The 22,849-nt window shown below is 45.3% G+C and overlaps 3 protein-coding genes across 9 annotated transcripts; 2 read left to right on the top strand and 1 right to left on the bottom strand.

Moving 5' to 3' along the window:
- Positions 1 to 190: 190 nt before the first annotated feature.
- gpr19 (G protein-coupled receptor 19) lies at positions 191 to 6,074 on the top strand. 2 transcript variants are annotated; one of them, XM_041029761.1, is made up of 3 exons: positions 191 to 327; positions 465 to 943; positions 2,636 to 6,074. In XM_041029761.1, the coding sequence occupies exon 3, from the start codon at positions 2,662 to 2,664 to the stop codon at positions 3,937 to 3,939; it is 1,278 nt and encodes a 425-aa protein (XP_040885695.1). In that variant the 5' UTR covers positions 191 to 327; positions 465 to 943; positions 2,636 to 2,661; the 3' UTR covers positions 3,940 to 6,074. The 2 variants fall into 2 exon arrangements, with proteins under 2 accessions (XP_040885695.1, XP_040885694.1); XM_041029760.1 differs by having other exon boundaries at positions 191 to 943.
- Positions 6,075 to 6,350: 276 nt separating this feature from the next.
- Positions 6,351 to 9,170, bottom strand: crebl2 (cAMP responsive element binding protein-like 2). 2 transcript variants are annotated; one of them, XM_041029764.1, is made up of 3 exons: positions 8,967 to 9,170; positions 8,156 to 8,353; positions 6,351 to 7,759 (listed from the first exon to the last, which is right to left on the bottom strand). In XM_041029764.1, the coding sequence occupies exons 1-3, from the start codon at positions 8,979 to 8,981 to the stop codon at positions 7,604 to 7,606; spliced, it is 369 nt and encodes a 122-aa protein (XP_040885698.1). In that variant the 5' UTR covers positions 8,982 to 9,170; the 3' UTR covers positions 6,351 to 7,603. The 2 variants fall into 2 exon arrangements, with proteins under 2 accessions (XP_040885698.1, XP_040885697.1); XM_041029763.1 differs by having other exon boundaries at positions 9,121 to 9,167.
- Positions 9,171 to 11,040: 1,870 nt separating this feature from the next.
- Positions 11,041 to 22,846, top strand: dusp16 (dual specificity phosphatase 16). Of its 5 annotated transcripts, none has more exons than XM_041029759.1 (8): positions 11,041 to 11,223; positions 13,237 to 13,343; positions 16,492 to 17,315; positions 18,532 to 18,670; positions 20,128 to 20,291; positions 20,807 to 20,966; positions 21,077 to 21,200; positions 21,518 to 22,846. In XM_041029759.1, the coding sequence occupies exons 3-8, from the start codon at positions 17,052 to 17,054 to the stop codon at positions 22,620 to 22,622; spliced, it is 1,956 nt and encodes a 651-aa protein (XP_040885693.1). In that variant the 5' UTR covers positions 11,041 to 11,223; positions 13,237 to 13,343; positions 16,492 to 17,051; the 3' UTR covers positions 22,623 to 22,846. The 5 variants fall into 5 exon arrangements, with proteins under 5 accessions (XP_040885693.1, XP_040885692.1, XP_040885690.1 ...); XM_041029758.1 differs by having other exon boundaries at positions 13,176 to 13,251; XM_041029756.1 differs by having other exon boundaries at positions 13,176 to 13,343.
- Positions 22,847 to 22,849: the final 3 nt, after the last annotated feature.

The following is a 22,849-nucleotide window of genomic DNA, read 5'->3' as shown; positions in this document are numbered from 1 at the left end:
TAAAAATCAACTACACCTCTGACACCGTGGCGCCCCCTGCAGGCACAACTCCCCCTCTGTGCTCTTTACCCTTCGTGGGGTAAAAGGCGGCTTTGACCTGAGGGGGGCGCCAGAGAAAAGGTGATGTCTAATAGTTTGGTTCATTGATCGTTGACACTGATCATTAACGGTGTCAGTCCGTTCCCTGATTCCTGCTGTAATCTGCGGTTTGACCCACAGGGGGCTCCACCGACACGACGAGGGACTGAGACCGAAAAAGACGGTTATGAGACTTTTAGGGTCCGAGAGACACTGAACACAGCATCTCACATTCTGCCACACACACTGGTGAGGAACTGGTGGTGAACTGGTGAGGAACTGTAAACTGGTGCACTGTCTTTATTCACTGAATTTATCGTTTCACTGGACTCATTGTACAGTTCGATTAAACAGCTGTTTCCGGTTGTGTGGTTCTACATCTGCAGATGTTCTACACAGCTGGATTCATGGTCACTGATCTTTGTATCACAGAAGGACTTTCAGACTGGAACCAGTTTTCATTATCAATCATCTGATTAGTCATTTCCTTTGGTCATCGATCGATTATTCAGAGAATAAAATGTTGGAAAATTAAATTCTTCATTTTCAAATTGATGTTTGTTTAATTTTCTGTCAGTCGCTTCATTAACTACAGTTTCAGTTTCCATCACCAAGATGAACCTCAGAAGCTTAATCCAGCCCTGACTCTGAGGGGGAGGGCAGCTTCGTCCTACGGGGGACCTGAGGAGACCAGAGACAGGTGGACCGTCAGTCAGACAGACAGGTGGACAGACAGACAGGTGGACCGAGCAGCCATGATGCCTGCAGCCTCCTCCTCCTCCTCCTCGCGCTCGTCTCCTTCTCTCGCTCTGAATCACGGAAAAACACCAAAATGAGGCTCGTGCTCCTGCTCTGCTCTCAGCCGGTGAGTCCACCGACACACACAAACACTTCTGGGTCTGGTTCTGGGTCTGATTCTGGGTCTGAGCCCTCGGTTCGATCACCCGTCGACAGATTGGTTCTGATTTTCTTTTCGAGGCTTGAAGCAGCGTCTCGCGTCTTTTCCCTTCGCGGGGAATCAGATGCAGGAGCGGACATGTCGAACAGGCCACATGATGCTGCTCTGTCTCCAGCTGCGGTTTGTGGAGCTTGTTTGTTTGTTTGTTTGTTTGTTTGTTCGTTTGATTACCGATCGATCAACCAGGTGATTGACAGATGAAGATGGAGCCAAGAGTCTGTGATCTTTGAAACGGGCGCGTGTTTAACGATTTGATAAATGTTCGTTTATACAGAAAGAATCGAATTTAGCAGAAAATGAAATGAAAAGAGTGAACGAGCTGCAGGTTCATCTGCTCAGCTGCTGCTCAGCAAACAGGATCCGATCATTTTCTACCTGAATCACCTGTGAACGAGCTGAATTCATATTCACTGAATAACTTTTCAGCCTAAAGGGAAACAGCTGAGTTTGGTCCTCGGTATTTTTCCATGAGGAGCTTTAACTCTTCACTGGAGTCAGGCTGGATTTAAAGGAGCCTTGGTTTTTACTGTGTGTTTATGTGTGTGTGTAGATGATTTAAGTTGCTGAAGGTGTGTGTGGTTACAGCTGTGACCCTGGTCTGGTTCAGGTGTGTGTCCGGCCTGTTTTCATGTGATTCACTCAGATCAGATCCTGAGGGTTTGATCTGAGCGAGGACTCGTCAGAAAACTAACCCTCGCGTTCACTCTGCATCTCAGTTGCATCTTTTTACATTTGCACGTCTTATTTTAGCTTCTCTGAACACAAAGCAGAACTTCATACAAATAATCCGTTTTTAATTATCGTTATTGGAAGGAAATCATCTGCAGAGTCTCCTCCTGTCCGGTCTGGGTCTGGATCCCTGGTGTTGTTGTGGCCTGGTTTCACTGGTTCACCCTCGAACCATCAGTCAGGATGGATGAGGTTGCTAAGGCATAAATCCAGCACAGCAAACACAAAGGCAACGATAAACAGAGCTTTTCCCTCATGGGCTTCTTCACATTGTTAATGGGCAGCCTCAGAAGAGAGCTGGGTCTCTGTGGACTCCAAACTGGATCCCTGTGAAGGTGTAATGAAATCAGCTGACAGCACAGGCTGGGAATGAACTGCTGCCAATGGGTTCAATGTGTGACGCTTGGTTATATTTATAGAAAAAGGCAGTACGGTGTTTATAGGTTTATTATTAGTCATTATTTTTAATTCAAAACCCAAAAACAAAGACATTCACAGAGGTGCAACATGGTCGACAGGACGTCTTCAGTCTCCAGAGCATTTACATTTCCCCAGATGTGATTTCTGAAGTGGAACTTGCATCTTCACCACACATTTTCCTCTGTTATTTAACGTCCTCGACAGTGTTTCTGCTTCAGTCAGTGATTCTTGTGGAAATGAAAAGGTTTGTTAGCACTGAGTGTGTTCACCCACCGTATGTGACAAAGTGCTGTAGCTGAAACACTTATTATTTGTACTGGGCGTATGGAGAAACTGTTGTTCTTCAACAGATAGTTCCAGTCCTGGTCAGGGCGCCATAGATTCTTCATTCTGCTCTGTGAACGTGTCCCAGGGTTTGTACTAATGATCAATCTGTTTCTGTCTCCACAGCTCCTCTCTGGTGCAGCAGCATAGCTATGGTTTATGCCCAATCATCAAACACAGTCGGTATCAATCCCTCCCTTTACTCTCCGGCTTTCTCGTATCAGATGTCATTTAACTACTCTGAGAGGGAAAACTCGACTGTCCTGGCAACCTTACCCACAACTCCCCTGTGCAGCCTTGAGGGCTTGTCCTCCGGCCAGCCAAACGGGACCGCCACCTCCTATGAGCTGACTTCAGGTGAGGTCGCCATCCTGGGCTTGGTGTTTGGGGTTCTCTGGCTGGTCTCCATCCTGGGAAATGCCCTCGTCTGCCTGGTCATCCACCGGAGCCGGCGGACTCAGTCCACCACCAACTACTTTGTGGTGTCTATGGCCTGTGCAGACCTGCTTATGAGCTTGAGCTGCGCCCCATTCGTCCTCCTGCAGGTCGCCTCAGGACGATGGCCACTAAGCGCTGCTGCCTGCAAAGCTGTACGCTACCTGCAGCACCTGTGTCCCGGGGTGCAGGTCTACGTCCTGCTTTCAATCTCTGTAGACCGTTTCTACACCATCGTCTACCCCCTCAGCTTCAAGGTGTCCAGGGAGAAAGCAAAGAAGATGATCCTGGCCTCGTGGCTGTTTGATGCTGCCTTGGTCTCGCCCTGCCTCTTCTTCTATGGATCTACATCTGCAGACAGCAGTCATTGTGATTTTTTCCTTCCAGACAGCTGGGGCAGTATAACCTATGCTGCAGTCCACCTGCTGCTTGGTTTTCTGGTCCCGGTAGCACTGATTGTGTCGTTCTACCAGCGGGTGGTCCGCTACATCTGGAGGATCAGCACCGATGGCCACACAGTGCGCCGGACGATGAACATCGTTCCACGGACTAAAGTCAAGACCATCAAGATGTTTCTAATGCTGAACTCAGTTTTCTTCCTCACCTGGACGCCCTTCTACGTGGCCCAGTTGTGGCACCCGAGAGAGTCTGACGGACCCAGCAGGCAGGGGCTGCTGTTCTTCACGGCCATCGCCTGGATCTCCTTCAGCTCCACGGCATCCAAACCGACCCTGTACTCAGTCTACAATGCAAACTTCAGAAGGGGCATGAGGGAGACCTTCTGCATGTCGTCCATGAAATGCTACCGCAGTAATGCGTACACCATCACAGCGAGCTCCCGGATGGCAAAAAAGAACTACGTTGGGGTGGTGGACATCCCGGTTCAATCAAAGACGGTCACCAAGGACTCGGTTTACGATACATTTGAACGAGAGGCCAAGGAAAAGAAGGTAGCCTGGCTCACCAACGCCAATCCGCCGAACACTTTTGTGTAAATGACCTTGGTGATTTTGAAACTCTGAACATACATAAACCTTTATTCATCAACAGCACATCAGTGTTGGCAGGTGAGCTAGCTGGAGGCTAACATGCTAGCTCTGTATTCATCGAAAGCAAAAACTCCCAGAAACAGAATGTTCAGTTTGTATAAAGGGCTTTTTCCTGATGTAACACACCTTCTGGCAGCCATATTGGAGGTTCTCAACAGCTGTGAACAGCTAGCCGATTTTCTACTTCAGACTTTAATCATAGTTTATTTCTGTGCTGTGTTTCGATGTATTGTTTTGCCATTGATGCGTCAGATTTTGTGTTTTGATAACGTCAGCTTGTTAACTAGCTAACCATAGTCCGTGGCCATCCATCCGTGACCTGTTGTACCTGATTTGCTGCAGTAATGCATGTGGTACCAGCTAATGTTAGTAGCTGTTAACATTAACAGTGTCTGCTTTGCTACATTAAGAGTAACGGTGAGCTGTCTAGCTAACAAAGCTAAAAGTAGACTTTGTTCAGGTGACGTGTGCGGGCTGCGTTCCTGCGATGAGAAACACTGAGACTAAAGAACTGAGGGAGAGAAAATACTTCCTGAACCAGAACCTGAACCAAAGTCCTGCCCCTCTTCAGGATTAGCTTCTCAGCCGCTACCTGCTAATCTATGGTTTTTCTTTCAAAGATAAAAACATTTGCACATTTTTCTCCTTTGTACAAAATGTCTAAACTCTCTGCCACAAATTTCTACCTCAGAGCATTTTTATTTTATGGGTCCCGTGTTTTCCAGCTGATTTCCCAGATGCTGGTGTTTTAGCTGTTAATTACTAAGATATTTTCAAGGAAGTTGTTCATTAAATTTTAGTTGTTAAGACAAAACTAAAAATAATTTAACTGTATTTAACTGGCTTCTCATCAAGTATGTACCCATTTATCCACGGCCTCTAGATCCGTCCTCATTTTTTGATCTTGTGCTCACAGGATAAAAAAAGAATATTACATTTTGTGACTCAAAAGTTTTTCCAGAAGTGTGGTGGGATTTCGGCTCTTTGCAGGCGACAGGACAGCTTCCTGTGAGTAAGTACATTTCACTTTATTAACTCTGACGTTTCACTACACCACAGCAATCTTGGGCTTTTCCTGATTTTCTGAGATGGTGAATCCTCCGCAAACACTGCATCTGAACACATGGATGTTGGTGTGTGGTTTAAAGGATTTCTCAGGTCGTGCGGTCTGTGGTCAGTAGCCTGCCCTTTTTTCACAACTGGTGACGTCCTGAGGTGAAGGGAGAATTCATTTGTCACACACGAGGTCGTAATCATCTAAATGAGGGATAAAACTGTAAAGACTCTTGTGCTGCATCACCAGCATCTGCACAGAGCTACACCTGCTTTCTGTCTGGAGAATCATCATTTCACATATTGTCCTTTGTGCTTTACAGCCTCACATTACACAGCTGCTTTAGGTCCCATTTTCCTCTGACAGCAGCCTCAGGACCGACTTCACAGCTTCATCCAACTGATGACAGAGTTTACAGTAGAAAAGGTATCTGTCTATTTTCCATCCCTCTTTCACTTTTATATTCTGATGTGTAATGAACCAACAGCCCAGTGACGCTCACACTGTTTTAAATAGAGCTGCAACAAATGTTCAATTAATCAATTAGTTGATCAATATAAATTTAATTGGCAACTGTTGTGACCATGATGATCGATCAAACATTTCAGTGATTTTTCTCACAAAAAAAGCCAAAATTTGACTGGTTACAGCTGCTGAAGTCTGTCTTCATGGTGCAGTAATCCAGAGAACGATCAGCAGGTTCATCGTTCATCAGAAATCATCATTGGCTGCAGCCTTAGTTTTGCTTCTCGTAAAGTTTGTGTTTTCCAGACTTTAAGTTGATGTGCTGCAGCAGCAGAGTCTGCTCAGGGCGATGCAGATTCACCTGTCCACACATGATCCTCACCTGTCGCAGCTCTGACGCTTTAGCTGCTTGTAAAAAACACATCAACATTATGTGATGAAACACTTGTGAATCTTCTTTGAAACTTTCTGTAACCTTAATTTAATGTCCATGCTTTATACTTAAATTCTGTTTAACATGACACACACACACACAGTTGTTTTGAAGTTTGTTTAGACAATGTGCTGCTGTACAAAGAAATTATTCTTTTATCAGTTTAAATATACTTAGTAAAGACACAAATGGCCTCAGTGTGATTTGTGTTTATCCACATACTCATTACTTTTTAAAATGATATTTTCTTTTCTAAAAAACTTTCAAGTCACTGTTACAGGACAGTTTTAACCAATAATGATTTTTTTTCTGCAAGTTTCATTAAGTTTATCTGAAAACTCTTTAGTCCTGTTAGAATTAAACCTACGATTTCATAAGCTGCAGAAAAAAATCAGAAATGACAGAAACAGTTCATCATCAGTTTAATGCAGCAAAGCTTCGACCTACAATCATCCAACAAAGTGCTTCTGCCAAATTTAAGAAAGTGCACATCATCGTCTCACTGACAAAAAAAAAAAACAGCTTAAAACTTGTTGGTCCAACGCGAAACCAAAGGTCTGAACACTTCAACTATTAAATACAAGTGAGCAGAAAGAGAAAAACAGTAATGCAACAGTAAACACTCATTTTTCAGATGTAAATATAAAATAAAAAGCAGTGGGCAGTGAAGCTACTCACTGTTTGAGCATAATTTATCATCATGTTACTCATAAAGCAGAAGCTCTGACCTGGAGTAAGAACTAAAGTCAAACTCGCCCATAGAAAAGACAGATACAAAAATATTTCCCTCCAGAGTCCAACACACTTACCAACATCACTGTACATTTTGATTCGTGGTCCTCAAACCAACCTCAGACCCCTCCTCTTTAAATCAGGAGCCATCTGTAGACATCATCAGTCAAATTTTAAAAACTCTATGCCCACCATGTTGTTTATCCTCCTCAAACGTCCGTCTCAAGGCTGTGAAGGACAGAGACACACGGCTTCTCCAAACAACCCAGAAAAGGCTCTTGGCTCTTTACCTCCGTCAGGTTGTTTTCAGTTTTCGTATTCACACTCCATCAGTCAGTCATGTGACTTATAAATCATTACACATAAGTGTAAACAACAATAAGAACAATGTCTTTTTAGAGCCATTTTAACGAATCCAAAAGTTTCTTTCAGCGAGGAACCAGATTTGAAGTTTTCCAGAGTTTGATCGGGAATTATTTGAGAACAACACAAACTTTTCCATATAAAGTTCTATAATCGATAAAAACCTTTTTTTAACAGATGACTAGACTCTGGTGAAGTGTTTAATTAGAATTTCTCATGTAAGGGTCGTGTTCTGACGGAGGGAGGCATCTGTAAATACTGTAATACTGTTTTATATTCTTATTATCTCTGGTGGTTTATAAGTCACGTGACGGCTGAATGAAGCCTGGTGAACGGCTGCTTTGGATCTACAGACGAGTTACTACACGAATACAAACTTTCAAATGCAACATTAGACACTGGAATAATTAGGAAGTGTGGAAAGAAAAAGGCTGTGAGTTTGTAACTACATGCACGTTCCTATACTAGAAGTTTGTGTGTTCTGTGCAGCAGGTTCACATCATCAGTCTTTAACCTCCGTCACAGGTGGAGGTTTCGCTCTCAGAGGCCCGGTCCTCGGCCAGCTAACCCTGACCGTTGCTGCTGATGCTGTTTTTGTTGTTCTTGGACGTCTTGGTGCTGCTGCCACCCTGAGGCATTTTCTGCTCGTCTCCGGTCAGCAGAGCTTTAATCTCTGAGGGGATCTTCCCCTGATCCATGGCTGAACACCACTGCTTGTACTGTCGGGGAAGAACAACACAGAAGCAAAGGTAAAAAGCACGAAACAAACGGTTACAGATTCAGGCTCTGATACATCACATGCCTCCAAAAACGTCATCCTAATTTAAGACCTGAGTGAGAATCACCTGTTATTTAAAACTGTCAATGTGCACACGAAAAAACTTTATTCCAAAAGTTCCATCTACTCTTTGATGAACGATGGACTTAGTGAGATTCAGTGAAGGGTGTTTGGTGGATTTGACACTGGATTCAGATTTGATTCAAATATATATGTTTATAGAAAAACGTATATATTATAGTTATAAATAAAATAAAGATAACACTTTTTAAGCTTCTGAAACACAGATTAGTTTTTAACTTGTGTAAACAACTACATGCTTAAAATGTTCGTTTACCATCTCCAGCTCCTCTCGCAGGGCACAGATGGCTCTCTCCTTACTGGAAACCAGTTCCTCCAGATACTGGTATCTTAGTTTCTTTCTGGCTCTGCACTCTCTGGCGCTCTGACGGCTTCGCTCCAGTTTAGCTTTCAGGTCAATTTTTGCAGGTTTGCGGCCGCGTTTCCCCGGTTTCTTCACTTTACCTGCCATCATCTGACAACAGAGCAGATCAGTGTGCAATGGAAACAACAGAAACACAGAGAGAAAAAGACGAGACACGAGTGTTTCATTTTATCTGCTTTCACAGAGAAACAAACCAAGACAGCTGATTATTTGACCTCCTTTGCAAATATAATGAAATAAAGCTTTTTTTTTATATCAACAGGGACAGAAAACCAGCACAAACGACGCGGCAGAAAATGAATGGATGAATTAACCGGTTAAAAACGAAATAATTAATTTGCTAACTGATTTTTTTGTCCTTTAAGAGTCGATGAACTTCCTAACAACAAGAGTTGTAACTGATATTTCTGTCTGAGACAAATGAATGAAACTCAGTCGTTTTTAAAACCTTTCCAGGACTTTTAAAGAACTGAATTCAAAGTTTTAGAGACTAAGACCTGCAGAAACGCTGCTAACATTAGCTACAGTTAGCTTCATCTCGCGTACATATTCTACCGTAGCTGGCATCAAACACTAGCTGGTTACCTTAAGGACAGTTATTAACGTTATAACCAGTATAAACTATAGCTAATGTAAACACGAGCCTGACCGCGAGTTAAAGCTGGTAACAGGCAACTGGAGCTAGTCACCGTTAGCCTCTCACCTTGTTATCATCCATGGTGGTCAAAGCTAACTGCTAGCTGACGTTAGCTGCAGTCAGCTAACAGCTCCGTTCACAAAAAGACTTAATGAAACGCAGTCACAGAGAATCCGCGCTAACAAGAATCACTCAGACGAAATTAACCCTGATAATTAACCTGATGCTGTTTCTCTTTGTTTACATCGTGTTTCCTCATGACGTAACGTGCTTACGTCAGGGTCAGCGATTTTTTTTCAACAAATCTTTATTGAAAAAAATGACAATGAGAAAAGCGTACCACAGAGTAAACAGGGAAATATGAGAAAGGTGAAATAAACAACAACAGGAAGTAATGAATTCATACAAAATAAAAGAACAGAGAATAACTGACTGAACTCTCTGTATCTGACAGTTCTGACCTCGAAAGTAAAACATAGCACAGAATCATGAATCCAGTCTTTACCAAAATTACTGGTTTTAATGCCCAAAGTTTGAATCTAAAAGTTTTTATTTGTGGATACATCTTTACTACATCAATATTCTTATACATCACCATATTTTTTTTACCAAATTGCCACAGCTTATTTTGTTTGTCTGCCACATACTGTTGTACAATAAAGGTTTATTTAAAATAATACCACAAAAATATAAAACTGTATCTTTGCTCTTCTAAGGAGAAATATGACTTTAGGCTGACTGTTCACCAACATTGAAGCACTGGTAACAACTTTCCAAAGAAAATACACTGGTAAAAAAACAAAACACTGCCCTCAGTGTAATCCACCATTCACCTGACAGAAAGATAATAACTTCTGTTTTCCACTGACCTCTTCCCTTTACCTCTCTGTTCCACTTCTGCCAAAACTTTTCACTTCTCACTCTGATATTGTTTGTATAAAAGAATATTTCTGTCCAGAAAAAATAATAGATTAAATCACAAAATGAAATGACAAACATAAAAATGAAGTTATGACAACATGAGTCCAGGACTTCACTAAGTCAAAAGCATGATTTAAGTATTTCAGAATAAAATAAGAATGAATGTCTGATTATCTTCACCTGCCTTGAACAATTATAAAGACACAAATGTGTATTTTCTGCAGTGTAAGACTGATGCTGGGCTCCGTTTCTCTGTGTCCTCCAGCTCTGGAGCAGCTCTCGGCTCTGATTGTTTCACTCATTCATCAGTCTGAGGTAACCATGCATGCTAATTGCTCCAGTATGAAAAACTTTTCAGTTTTTTCTGCTTTCATGACATCCATTGTCCTTAATCTGCTCAGTGTATTGTAACTGCAGCCTCAGGATGGAAATCAGATACTGCATGAGACTCAGCAGATTAACACACTCACCAAACTCTAACTTTATTCAAAGGAAATGACTTGTGTGCACAAGATAAGTAATGTAAAAATATATAGTCAAAAATTTTATTTCCGTTATATTTTGTATGGAGCCCACAAAGTCCTAAAAGTTTTTTGTTTTAATAATCTTTATATAGTACAAACAAAATATTAACGTGTTTGCACATGACAATAACTAACTAATAGGAGGATTAGAGTTAGTTATGTTCACCTTTAGTCTTTAGACTGATTCTAACTTAATAGCACAACACTGACTGTAAATGCCATCGTTTTATTTGGTCATAGTTGTGAAATAAAAAATAAGTATCTGATTTGATTGATGAATATTTTCAATCAATATTCTTATTATTTTGACTTATTCATACAAAACACTGGCAGTGAAATGCTCCTCCACTCAGAAAATATTAGGTGTATATTACTTAGAAAAAAGTTATAGGTGATATAAAGATATAAACAATAATAAAATCATAAACATTAAAGCAGCACAGACGCTATCAGTGGCTCTTATCGTTCCTGGTGGTGGCGGTGCGTTTTTCCCGGCACTGATAATCTTCCATACACGAGCCCGTCTGCGCGACACCTTCTTAAAGCCACCGTCCTTTAGTGTCGGCTCAGTGTGGGCCCTGTGTGCGGGGCCTGCGCGTGCAGCGCGGCGCGGACGTGACGTGCGCCTTTAAGAAGCCTGTTGCGTTCATTTGACTGGAGCTCCGATGACGACATCCTTTTATTTTTATCGCAGTGACCTCATCGCTTATGGCAGCGGGAGGACCGAGGATCCTCTTCTGTCTTTGGTGCAACTTTACCGCGTCTGCTTTCTCTTTTCCGAAGCCCAATCCTCACCGGTACATCAGGTCAGACCCCGTCTGAGAACCGGCCCGGCCTGTCGAGGTGCTGTCTGGACTTTGACGTCGAGTTTTCAAACGGTGAGTTTTCCGAAATTTCTAGTTACAGTGTGAATCAGCGGCGGCGGCATCTGGTAAAGTTACGTTAACGGGGCCTAAAGTTAAAGTTTAGTCCATGTGTCTGTTGAAGACGACGGCAGCACCGTGTGTGTGAACGTTTACCGACGTTAACGCGAAGAAGGAAAACGTCGCTCTTCAGGGTTTAATCGGAGTCGGCCTGGCGGTCAGTCCGTCGGTAACAGACCAACAAAATGTCAGAGAGCAGTTAGCTGAGGTTAGAAGAAAGGCTCACGTAACGTCTGAAAATGTCCACCCGCATCAAGGAAAGTTCACCAAACTCTGCGTACACACGTATTTACTCATTAAAGACTGTGAACACAACGGTTTGATGACTGACATTAACGTCAGCCCCCCCTCAGGTAATGCCAAACCTCCATAGAATAAAAGCAGATTTTAGCAGAGGAGCAGCAGACGCTCACCAGCCTGACATTACTGTTGATAATATACAACCTGGTGAGTCAGTGTAATGAAGGTAACATCTGAAAACGGTGACCAGAGTCAGGGAGGACTTCACCCAAAACAACTTTGTTTATTCGCTGACATTAAAGTTGCATTTAACCGAATACCATAGAAAACTGTTTACACAGCTTCTTATAAACATTATAAATATAACATTAATTATATTATAATTATAATATGATAAACATTAAAGTTGTTTACTGACAGATCTAAAAAAAAAAACAAAAAAAAAACTAAAAGACAAAACAAAACAAATGTATTAATTAATAGACAAGGTGACAGAACCACCTCAGACAAGTTTACTGAGACATTTGCCATTAAAATTTTTAAATTACTACAGTTGAAACTTTAATGATAATAATTATTGATTAATCTGCGATAATATAAAACAGAGGAAAACAACAAATCCTCACTCTGTTAATTAAGCCTCTTAACAAACTCTAAAACTGACAAATAAAGCCATTTTGAATCCAGAGCTTAAATTATTTTTCATAAGTTCATCAACAGAAATTGATTGTCAGCTGTTGTAATCATCAGTTGGTTCTTAAAAAGTAATTTTAAAAGCAAATGTGACAGTCTGGCTTTCAGACTGTGGAGATTTCCTTCTCTTCTCTGTTGGACTGTTAGTCAGAAAAAACCTTACAGACGTCAAATGGAGCATCTTTCACTGAAGTAAATAAATAACAATGCTTGTTAATTGTGAACCTAATTCTGGTATCGAAAGAAATGAAACAGTGAGGAGCTTCTCGTGGAAATATGTAAAAACCCCAAACCGCTCATTTGTCTGGTTAAGGGTTAAAGTTCCTTTTAATTAACTGAATTCATGTGGACAAAGTGAGAACCCTCCGTTTTCACATGGATGAATCCATCAGGGGTCATTTAATGAACAAATGGATAAATTTAATGCCACTTTTCTCATCAATAACCCATTAATCTTATAAACATGAACAAAGGATATTAAGAAGATCACTCAATCACTGGAGCCTCTAAGAACCAACTCATGAATGAACAGATCCCTTAAATATCCACAGTAATGACTGATAATAAATCATTTTTAAAAATTAAGGACATTTAACACTAAATAAAGTATTTGACCGTGTAGTTTATCAGTTACTTAAAAAGGTAAAACCCATGTATAACATGACTTTTCCATATTATTTATAAAGACGTTTCCTGATCACCACTTTCATCACACTTGTCTTGAAACGCCGCGCTGCTGTGTTTAACGTGTTAAATCATGAATTTACCGCAGTGCTGACTGTCAGGCTCAAACCTGATTTCTTTATTTTCACTTTCACATTCAGCAGCAGTGGTGGTGTCACGTCGTGTCATGTATGTTTGATAAAATGAACATTATCGTGAGACTGACACCAGATCAGATTGGATATATTCCTGGTCTGTGTTCAGCTGCTGTTCATGACTAACCCAGGTTTTATTGTATCCTGTGATTTTAGTCTCGGCTCATTGAGGAAGTCGGCGTTCAGCTCTGAGAATTGATGGGTTTGTTTTTCACAGTGAGCGGATTTAAAGGTCAGTGTGATAACTGAAACGTTTCAGAGTCAGCGTGTAAACATGAGAGTGATGGAGATCAGCTGTGGCGTGTTGCTGTACGTGATGTTCAGGTAGGTCTCACCTGCTCTACGTCACTGCCTCTGCTGTGGGACAGGGAAAGGAACAGATCAAGTTTTTTAAGGTGGATATTTGGGGCCAGTCACGTGTCAGGTTAACAGGAAGTGATGTGTCTGATGATAGTTATTGTCTTCAGGAGCTGAAGCTGCTCAGCTTTATTGTTTAAAGATTTCCTCAGTGAGCTTAGAGCCAAGAGCTAAAATAATTTAACTCACTGTGATGTAAAACCCAGAAAAGCAGCAGAGCAGCTGTAAAGGTTTGGATTCAGCTCCTGATGGACGAGAGCTGGTTTAACAAAAGCTTCACAAGTTAATGATGAAGTTGTGGAAGTTGTTGACACTGGTTTGGGTCCAGGCCTGGACGATTATGAGACAATGGGCCCCTGGACACGGACGAGTAAAAGGTCCCCACCCACCTATAAAGGACCCCCAGACTGAAGGAGACACAAAATCAGTCATTCTGAGTCTCTTTGTGTGTCTTTGTGTCTTTGTGGCCTGTGTTCTGTAGGTTTGTTCAGTAACACATACATGGGTCCAGATCAGTGATTCATTATATTAGGAGTTGTTGTTGTATAACAGCTGACACTCGATAAATAATCGGTGACCTTATTGTTTGTTTATTGAAACAGGTAATGAATATGATTCACAGTGGAAACTTACAGCCTTTAATATTCTGAGCAGACGGACTTCAGCAGAAAACAGAGAAACTAGAAAATCATCGTTAGCTGCAGCCGCAGTGTAGAGTGAGCTGAACTGGTCAGTGACCACAGGTAATGTTACACCACAGGTAATATTACACTGAAACACACCGATGTAATTAAAGTGAATCCAGCCTGTCCACATGAATCAAACCTTCGCTGCTTTGTGGACGGCGCAGTGTCTCGAGACTGAGACGTAGGCGTCCACATGAGAAATGGAGTCCAGGAGTATCGGGCTCGAGGCGGGATGACTTCACAGCTCTGGATGAGAACATGGTGTCTGTTTGGCAGCGAGCTGCAGGGCTGATCCTGTGTTTGGACTTTACAACCAGTCACAGAAATCACTCTGCTCTTAGTTTGCAAACTTCAAACCTCAGCACAGAGAGTTAACTGTCCTGTTTTTAACACGGTGATGGAGGTTAGATGGTTTCCAGCACAGGAACCAGAGAGCACAGAGTTCTGTCTGTTTCATTTCCACACTTTGGTCTGATCTTTGATTTTTTAAAAAAAAAAATCAGATAATTTTACGTCTCAGTCTGTGAAATAAAAACCTGTGTGTTTGATGTCAGCGAGCGATTTAAGTCCTCTGATTGGCTGCTAACACAGCTGAGTGATTAACCTTTGGTCAGGCCGACAGGTTGATCTATCAAACACACACCTGCTGCAGGTGTAATCAGTGAAACCACAGAGAAGCAGGAAGCAGGCGCACAGCTTCACCTGATGATTATCACAACCACAGGCTCTGGTTTGTGTGTGAGCCAGCGTGTTAAAATGGCTGCTCGTGTCTGACGTAAGAGGCAGGAGAAGGTCGGAGTTTGTAAAGTTTGTTTTTGTTTTGTTTTTTATTTTTCTGAAATCCAGTTTGATGTTTCTGGTTCTGGTCTGAATGCTGTAGTAAAGTGGTTACGGTTCTTTAGAGATGTGACGAAGCTGGAGCTGAATCTACCTGCTGCAGCGTCCTGGCTGCAGCGTCCTGGCTTCACCCTCTCTGACCCTCAGGAAACCTCAGCATCGGGCAGATCGTGTTTTGTGTTAGTCTGCTGAGATGAGAGGAGACGAGTGCCGTTACGTGACTGTGATGCCATCTGTTCAGAGGAGTCTGTAGCCGGTAATTTGACAGAGATCAGATGTCTGCACAGGAATGTCCCGGCTTGAAAAAACATAATTGGAATCCCGTTTATTCTGGTTTATAGTGTGAAGTGGAACATGATGTTAGAGACACAGCCTCGGGCTCCAGCTGCCGTTTGGAAGACGTGGAGCTGAGCTGCTTCACACACCGTGTTTTACATGGACGGCCGCGGTCGCTCTCACATTCTGCTGTCAGGCTGTCGGGTTCCTGGTCTGAAGACGCTGCTGCAGCGCCGCGTTTCCTGGCCGTGCTGATGTTTTCGTTCTGTCTTGTGAGTCTGTGTGAGGCTGAAAGGTGCAGACATCCTTCAGCAGAGCAGCAGTAGCTGAGAGAGGCTGGTGCCCGGGATTCTGCAGTTATTGATCAGTTAGTTTGCTGGTAGAAAGCAGCTCTTTGTTGCTGCTCTTTGTCATTTATGAAATAAATAAATGACTAATTGATGATCAGAGTAGCTGCTGATCGAGTTACATGTCTGATAAAGTCTCTGTGCGTACAGTTTTCTTTATGTCCCCTTTGGGTGAAGCGGTGACCCCGTTAGACCTCCTCCCAGACAACACGGGATCCAACACTGGAAAAAGCAAACTGTGATTGTGAGCGCGGCTTCCTGAAAAGCAGCATATCCGAGCTGTGTGTGTGTGTGTGGGTTTGGACGGTCACACTGGAAACGGAGCCTGGATGAATGAATGAGTCTGAGGAGACGAGTCGGGTTTAGGACGGGATACGGCAGGAATGAAACATCTTTGTTATGTTTGGAGCTGGCTGTGAGTTTTCTGGGCTCGCCGTGTGTGTGTGGGCTGCTGGAGGACGAACACGTTTGGGGATTTTCTTTGTGCCGGAGTCGACTCTGTAACTGCAGGTTTTACTGCACGAGGGAAATTCCTGCTGCGGAGCTCTGAGTCAGTCTGCAGAGAGACGAGGAGGGACGGGTTAACGGGAAGTTAAAGAGCTTCAATCAGGGGGACACGTTTGGACCAGACTCAGGGTTTAGATGCTGCTTCACTTTAGTTTCACAGGGTTTGAACCAGGAGAGTCTTTATTCTCAGAGAACTTTTATTCATCAAACAACCTCCAATAATGTTTTATCCTTTCAGCTGTTGAAAGACCAGGACCTGCATCTGTCCTTCATTCTGTGTGGTGTGATTTTAATCGTTTCCCACCTGACTCCAGGTAAAGATGAAAAAAAAGGAAAAGCAGTCATGAATCCAGATGAAGCTGTGTCAGCGGAGCACGCAGCGCGACGGCTGATGGTCTGTGGTGAATCTGAAGCTCGGTTTCAACCAGATCTCACTCTTTTTTTGTCCCTTTTGTGTCTCAGAGTCTGAAACCGCTTCAGCATGAAGACCAGGATCGAGGTTCAGAGTGATGTCATCAGTCCTCAGTCCAGGAGAAAAGATGGCTTTTGTTTCACACCTGCTGTGGTGTGAATGAGACCTGCCCCCTCCCCCCCCTCGGCCTGCTCCCCCCCACACACACACAAAGACTCAACACACAACAAAAACACACACTTTAGCTCCCGCTCACACACTCGCTCTGCACAGATAGTTAGTGGGGGTTTGGCTTTTCTGCCTTTCAGAGCAAAGTGAGGCCTCCCTCCCTCCCTCCCTCCCTTCCTCTTGCTCTCTCTCTCCCCCCCCTTCCTCCTGCTCTCTCTCGTCCCCCCCTCTCTCTCTGCCCCCCCCTCCCCCTCTCACATCAGGATGACATCATACCGGGCCGACACAATGGAGCTCTTCATCCTCTGAGGTTCCTCGCCAGGCTGTGTCACTGAGCTGGACCGCCGGCCCGGGACGCCCAGGAGGAGGAGGGGGAGGGGGAGTACGAGTAGAGCGGTGGGGGGGTGGGGGGGTGGGAGGGGAAGAGGAGAAGGGGTTGGAGATGTCAGAGCATCCAGGGTCCAGGTCTGGGTCCGGGATGCTGAGGCCTGGAGCGGTGCGGCCCATCGGGGCTGAGGCTCTGGTGGCCCTGCTGGAGGGGGGGCTGGACCGGGTGGTGCTGATCGACAGCCGGCCCTTCGTGGACTACAACTCCTCGCACATCCTGGAGGCGGTGAACGTGAACTGCTCCAAGCTGATGAAGAGGAGGCTGCAGCAGGACAAAGTCCAGATCGCCGAGCTGCTGCAGCACTCGGCCAAGAAGAAGGTAAACGCCTCACAGAGACAGGCACAGGAGGTCCACCTGTCCCCCAGAGACCTGAGACAGAAACAACAGCATCATAAAATAAATGATCCAGAACGCAGGTCTGCAGTGAGGCAGTGGTCGTGGCACACAGCTCATTAAATTATCTCCAGTGTCCCTCCAGAATAAACCTTCAAAGTAAATTGAACTTCCTGTTTATAGTTGTAAACTTTTCATCCCAGAAATAAGAACCAAACAAAAAGAGACAGTGATTGTTTGAAGTTCCAACAGAACCTGAAATAAAAGTTAGAGTAGTTTATTTAAATAAGACCTGAGATAAATGTGACCATCATCTTCTTTATCTGACCTGAGCTGAGAGGGAGATTTGGTTCGCAGCCATGTAACTGAGACGCAGTTAAAAACAACAAATCACTGTTTTCTGACTTCTGTAAATAAAAAAAGCCAAAAGTAGAAGTTTTGCTGTTGAACTGTTTCCTTCAGATGAAACAGAACGTTTCCCTGCTCCCTCCTCCGTAGGACGTGGACGTCTGACCTCAGAACACTTTATTTAGATTTAACAGAGCGTTTGCGAGCTGCCGAGGCCGCTCCTGTTTTTTGTGGTGAGGTGTTAAATTGGAATAACAGCTTTACGGAAGCTCGGCTGCTCGTTGTACGTATGATGATGAGCTGTACTTAATTCTCTGTGCTCTGATGGAGAGAACGCAGTTTCCTCGAGTGAGAAAAAGCTCGAAAGCAACCAAAGCGCCGTGGTTCAGTCTCCGTGTGTTCAGCTGAGAGGGAGGCTGTGGACTGTTAGAGACCCGGGCCACGCTGTGTCAGTGACATGTTTGTCTCAGTTTCATCTGTCGCCATCTTCGTGCACAGTTGTCATGGTTACAGACCAAACTGTGCCTGACAGTTCCGTTAGCTTACCTTTTTATAGATGTTGGTGTGCTGCCTGCGTGTTTCCATAGTCTCTGTTGTAGGATCCCTTTCATTATCAGTGAATCCTGTTCTGCTCTGGATGGTTCACGGTTTGTAAACTGTCAGCAGCACATTCACATCCAGGGCCTCGTTCTTCGTACGTGACATTAACTTAAAGGCTGAAGACATGTCAGTGCGTGTTCACAGCCTCGTGCTGTGTGTAACGGTGGTGCCTCTCTCTCTCTCTCTCTCTCTCTCTCTCTCTCTCTCTCTCTCTCTCTCTCTCTCTCTCTCTCTCTCTCTCTCTGCGTTGCAGCTGGAGCTGCAGGGCGGTCAGGAGGTCGTCGTGTACGATCAGAGTTCCTCGGACCCGGCTGCTCTCAGCTCCGAGTCTTTCCTCAGCGTCCTGTTGGTGAAGCTGGAGAGGAGTTTCCCCTCCGTCCACCTGCTCTCAGGTGAGTCCTGCCTCACCCTACACCTCCACCTTCAGCAAACACTGCATGTGGCCATCACCTCTGCTGGGGCAGCTTCTGGTTCTGACGTGTCTGCTGACCATGTTCCACCTTCAGGACAGAATGTTTCACAGGTTTAACAGGACGGATCACCATGGCGATCAGTGAAAGGGTGAATATTTGAATGCAGTATTTTAGAGTGAGTGTGTTTCTGTGTCATGATGAACCATCTGTTGAGCTTTGGACACTGTGCAGAAATAAATGATCTATTAGTTATAATCTCAGTTTAAAAAGTCACTAATTACTGCAGAGACACTGCAGTAAAGTGCAACAAGCACAGAACAGCAGCTGTGTCTTTTTCTGACGGTTAAACACTGAGTTTGAGCTCAGTCACTTGTCATCGAGCTGTTTATTAGTTTGACCGACAGGCGGGTCGACTGCAGACGGCCTCCCTTCTTTCCACTGAGGGTTTTGTTATGTAACCATGATGTAATGCTGCGCTGACGGCTCCACCCTCACACGTAAAAGAAACCAAAGACTTCTGGGCTTTCCAAAATCACTCGGTCAAAGGTTTAACAGTTACACAACAGTAACTTCTGTCTGCTGCGAGGAAACGAGGAACCTGTGTGTGACTGAGCCTGAGCCTGAGCCTGAGCCTGAGCCTGAGCCTGAGCCTGAGCCTGAACGGGAGGGGAAGCTCTAAGGAGAAGTTCAGAAACAAAACTGGATCATCATCAGCTCAAAGTGAGATCTGAGGCAGTGACAGGGTCAGACGTCAATATGAGTTCATTCTGACTCAGTGCCACAGATACACCATCGCTGGAAACGGTCCCCACCGAGTGTCCAGTGTCCTCTGTCTTCAGGAGGAGCCAGACGCACTGAGAGACACACATGTTTGACTCTGTTTCCTCTTTAAGCAAATTTTATACTGGGACATGAAGACTGAGGAAGAAGGTCACATAGATATCTATTACAAACAGATGATAACGGGTTTTCAATGAGAAGAATACAGTTTGATAAAGTAAGTGCAGAATGTAAAATCTAAACCTGGAACCAGAACATTTCTCAGTGCATGCTGGGAGAGCTCCGCTGTGAGGTAAGAGCATCTCTTCATCAGGTTCATGTTGGACCCTCAGAGCTGACGGTGGCTGCAGAGGATCAATTCAGTGGCTTGTTGCCTGGCAACGAGTGTAGAGGAAGCTGATGGAGCAGGTTGCTCAGTGTAATGTAAACACAGCAGGTTTAAACCAATCAGGCCTCAGCGTTCAGACACAGATCAACACAGGCTGTCTGAGAAGTTCATTCAACAGGTGAACGTCTCTGCTGTTCACCTGAATCTAAAACACAGACTGGTTCATCTGCTCGGTGTGAGATCCAGAGTCACACACAGACTCTGCCTGTTCCCCTCATTCAGAAGCATCATCTGCTCCATGCTAAATGTTTGTCCGTCGTTCTTCCAGGTGGTTTCTCAGAGTTCTCCCACCTGTTCCCTGGTCTGTGTGAGGGCAAGTCCACGCTGGTTCCCTCCTGTATCTCTCAGCCCTGTCTGCCCGTCACCAACATCGGACCCACTCGCATCCTGCCTCACCTGTACCTGGGCTGCCAGAGGGACGTCCTCAACAAGGTACAGCCGCCAGACTCAGGACAGGTGCTGTTGTTCTCAACTAGGTCAGGGCAGGTGTAGGTGTGAAGCTGTATGAATTATTAGATAGGTGGGTGGAGTTACCCAACATAACACCTGAGTGTCACAGTGACTCTCTGAAACTGGACTCTCATCCAAGAGGCTTCATCAGTTGGGAAACATGCCTGGAAAATGGAGGATGAGTGAGTTATTAAAATATTGATTCATTTTCTTTTGATCAACTAATTGATTAATTGTTAATAGGTCTCGTGACCACAGACTGGATTTCAGTGTGTGTTAGAAACATGAGTCCAGCTGGTGTAATCAGGTTCAGATGCCTGAAACAGCCTCAGTCATCAAATAAATCAGTTCACTGTGTTAAATGGCCCCTCAGCTGTTTCCCCTCCAGCCTGCTGTTTTATTGATTAACTTTGGAGGGACTTTGACATTCAGTCTTCACTTTCAGCATGTTACAGTGATGTGATCTGTGTGTGTGTGTGTGTGTGTTTTCTCTGCAGGATCTGATGCAGCAGAATGAAATCGCCTACGTCCTGAACGCCAGTAACACCTGCCCCAAACCCGACTTCATCCCAGACTCTCACTTCCTGAGAGTTCCCGTCAATGACTCCTTCTGTGAGAAGATCCTGCCCTGGTTGGACAGATCGGTGGAGTTCATAGGTCAGCAGGGAAACTCTGACATGTCCCTTTCTTCCCGTGAGTTAATCAGATACAGTCAGATATAAACCGAGCGGCTGTTCTCAGTTCAGTCTGGATTCTCTGTATTTCAGAGAAGGCCAAAGCGTCCAACGCCCGGGTCCTGGTTCACTGTCTGGCTGGGATCTCTCGTTCGGCCACCATCGCCATCGCCTACATCATGAAGAGGATGGACATGTCGCTGGATGAGGCGTACAGGTCAGAGTCATTCACCGCCGACACGCCAGCGTAGGGATGTTTGAAGTGTGATGAGTCTGAGTGACAGATGAGATGTGATGCGCTGAGTGAGCTGAAGACGTGGAGATCTTCAGTCAGAGTTCAGATTCCTGTTTGAAGTTTCCTGCTGAACATTCCTCTGCACATACGTCCAAACAAGTCCGTCCTAATGAGTCCAGAGCCTCATTAACCCTCTAATTAATCTGTCCTCCGTGTCGCTGTTAATTACAGACGCTCGTCGTGATTCATGCTAATGATGGACTGCATCGTCCTTTGTGTTTTTCTTCTTCTTCTTTCAGGTTCGTGAAGGAAAAGAGGCCGACCATCTCTCCGAACTTCAACTTCCTGGGTCAGCTGCTGGACTTCGAGAGGAAGATCAAAGGTCCTCACGGTACAGAAACTAAACTAAAGTCCCTCCATCATCAGGAGCCCAGCGGGGAGGCCCCCTCTCAGCCTGAGGACCTGGAGCCCCCGGCCTGTCCGGAGGCCCCTGTGGGCCCCGGCCTGGCCCTGCTGGAGCCCCTCACCCTGCCCTGTGTTTTAGCCGACGCCCCTGAGGAGCGTCTGCTGGCTCAGGCTCTGAGCAGCCTGCAGCTTCCTGATGGACCTGAAGACAACGCCCGGCTGAAGCGCTCCTTCTCTCTGGACATCAAGTCGTTCGGCGAGCCGGGCGGAGCTTCTGCTCACCGAGTGTTCGTCCCACACGGTGGATCAGGAGACGCCGCCGACTTCTACAAACCCTCTGCCTTCAAAGAGCCGACCAGTAAACCCTGCCAGTTCTCACCGGTGCAGGAGGTTTCAGAGCAGTCCACTCCAGAGCAGAGCCCCGACAAGGAGGAGGCCGAGGGACCGGAGCGAGTGGCGCCGCCGTCCTCCTGTGGCTTCGCCAAACCTCCACCCGCTGCTCCGAACTGTTCCCAGCAGCTGCACCGCAGCGGCAGCATGGAGGAGAACGCCACCAGCTTCCTGTTCGGCCTTTCCCGCAGCCAGCAACACCTGGCCAAACCGGGATCTGGCGGCGCCCTGAAAGGCTGGCACTCAGACATCCTGCTGGGCCCCGTCGTCTCCACCTCCTCCCTGGCCGGCGGCTGGTACCTCTCCTCCGACTCCACACGTTTCTACTCCACCTCCATTTTGAGCGGTGGCGGCGGAGGCTTCACGGCGTACAGCTGCAGTCATGGCCTGGAGGCGGTACGGCGGCGCAGCCGGCAGAGGACGGGCGACCGCGGAGACTCGAGGAGGAGCTGGCACGAAGAGAGCAGCTTCGAGAAGCAGCTGAAACGACGGAGCTGTCAGATGGAGTTTGGAGACGGGATGACGGACAGCAGGTCCAGAGAGGAGATGGGGAAGATGGGAAGTCAGTCGAGCTTCTCTGGCAGCATGGAGATCATCGAGGTCTCCTGAAACTGATCCTGAGACAGGTTTTCAGAAATCTCACACTCAGTCCAGGTGAGTCCGACTGACGCAGCTTCGACTCCGTTGACGTCACATGGTCCAACAGCCTTCAGAGTTGTGGGGAGTAACGCGCAACACACATCGGCAGCATCACACAGCAGGTGTGTCGCACGGACGGAAGAAACAGGAAACAGTAAAGACGTGAGCTCAGTGTTTTACAGCTGCCACATTCACCT

Source organism: Toxotes jaculatrix, chromosome 22, assembly GCF_017976425.1.
Source record: "Toxotes jaculatrix isolate fToxJac2 chromosome 22, fToxJac2.pri, whole genome shotgun sequence".
NCBI lineage: Eukaryota > Metazoa > Chordata > Actinopteri > Toxotidae > Toxotes > Toxotes jaculatrix.
This window is presented reverse-complemented; position numbering and strand designations above follow the sequence as displayed.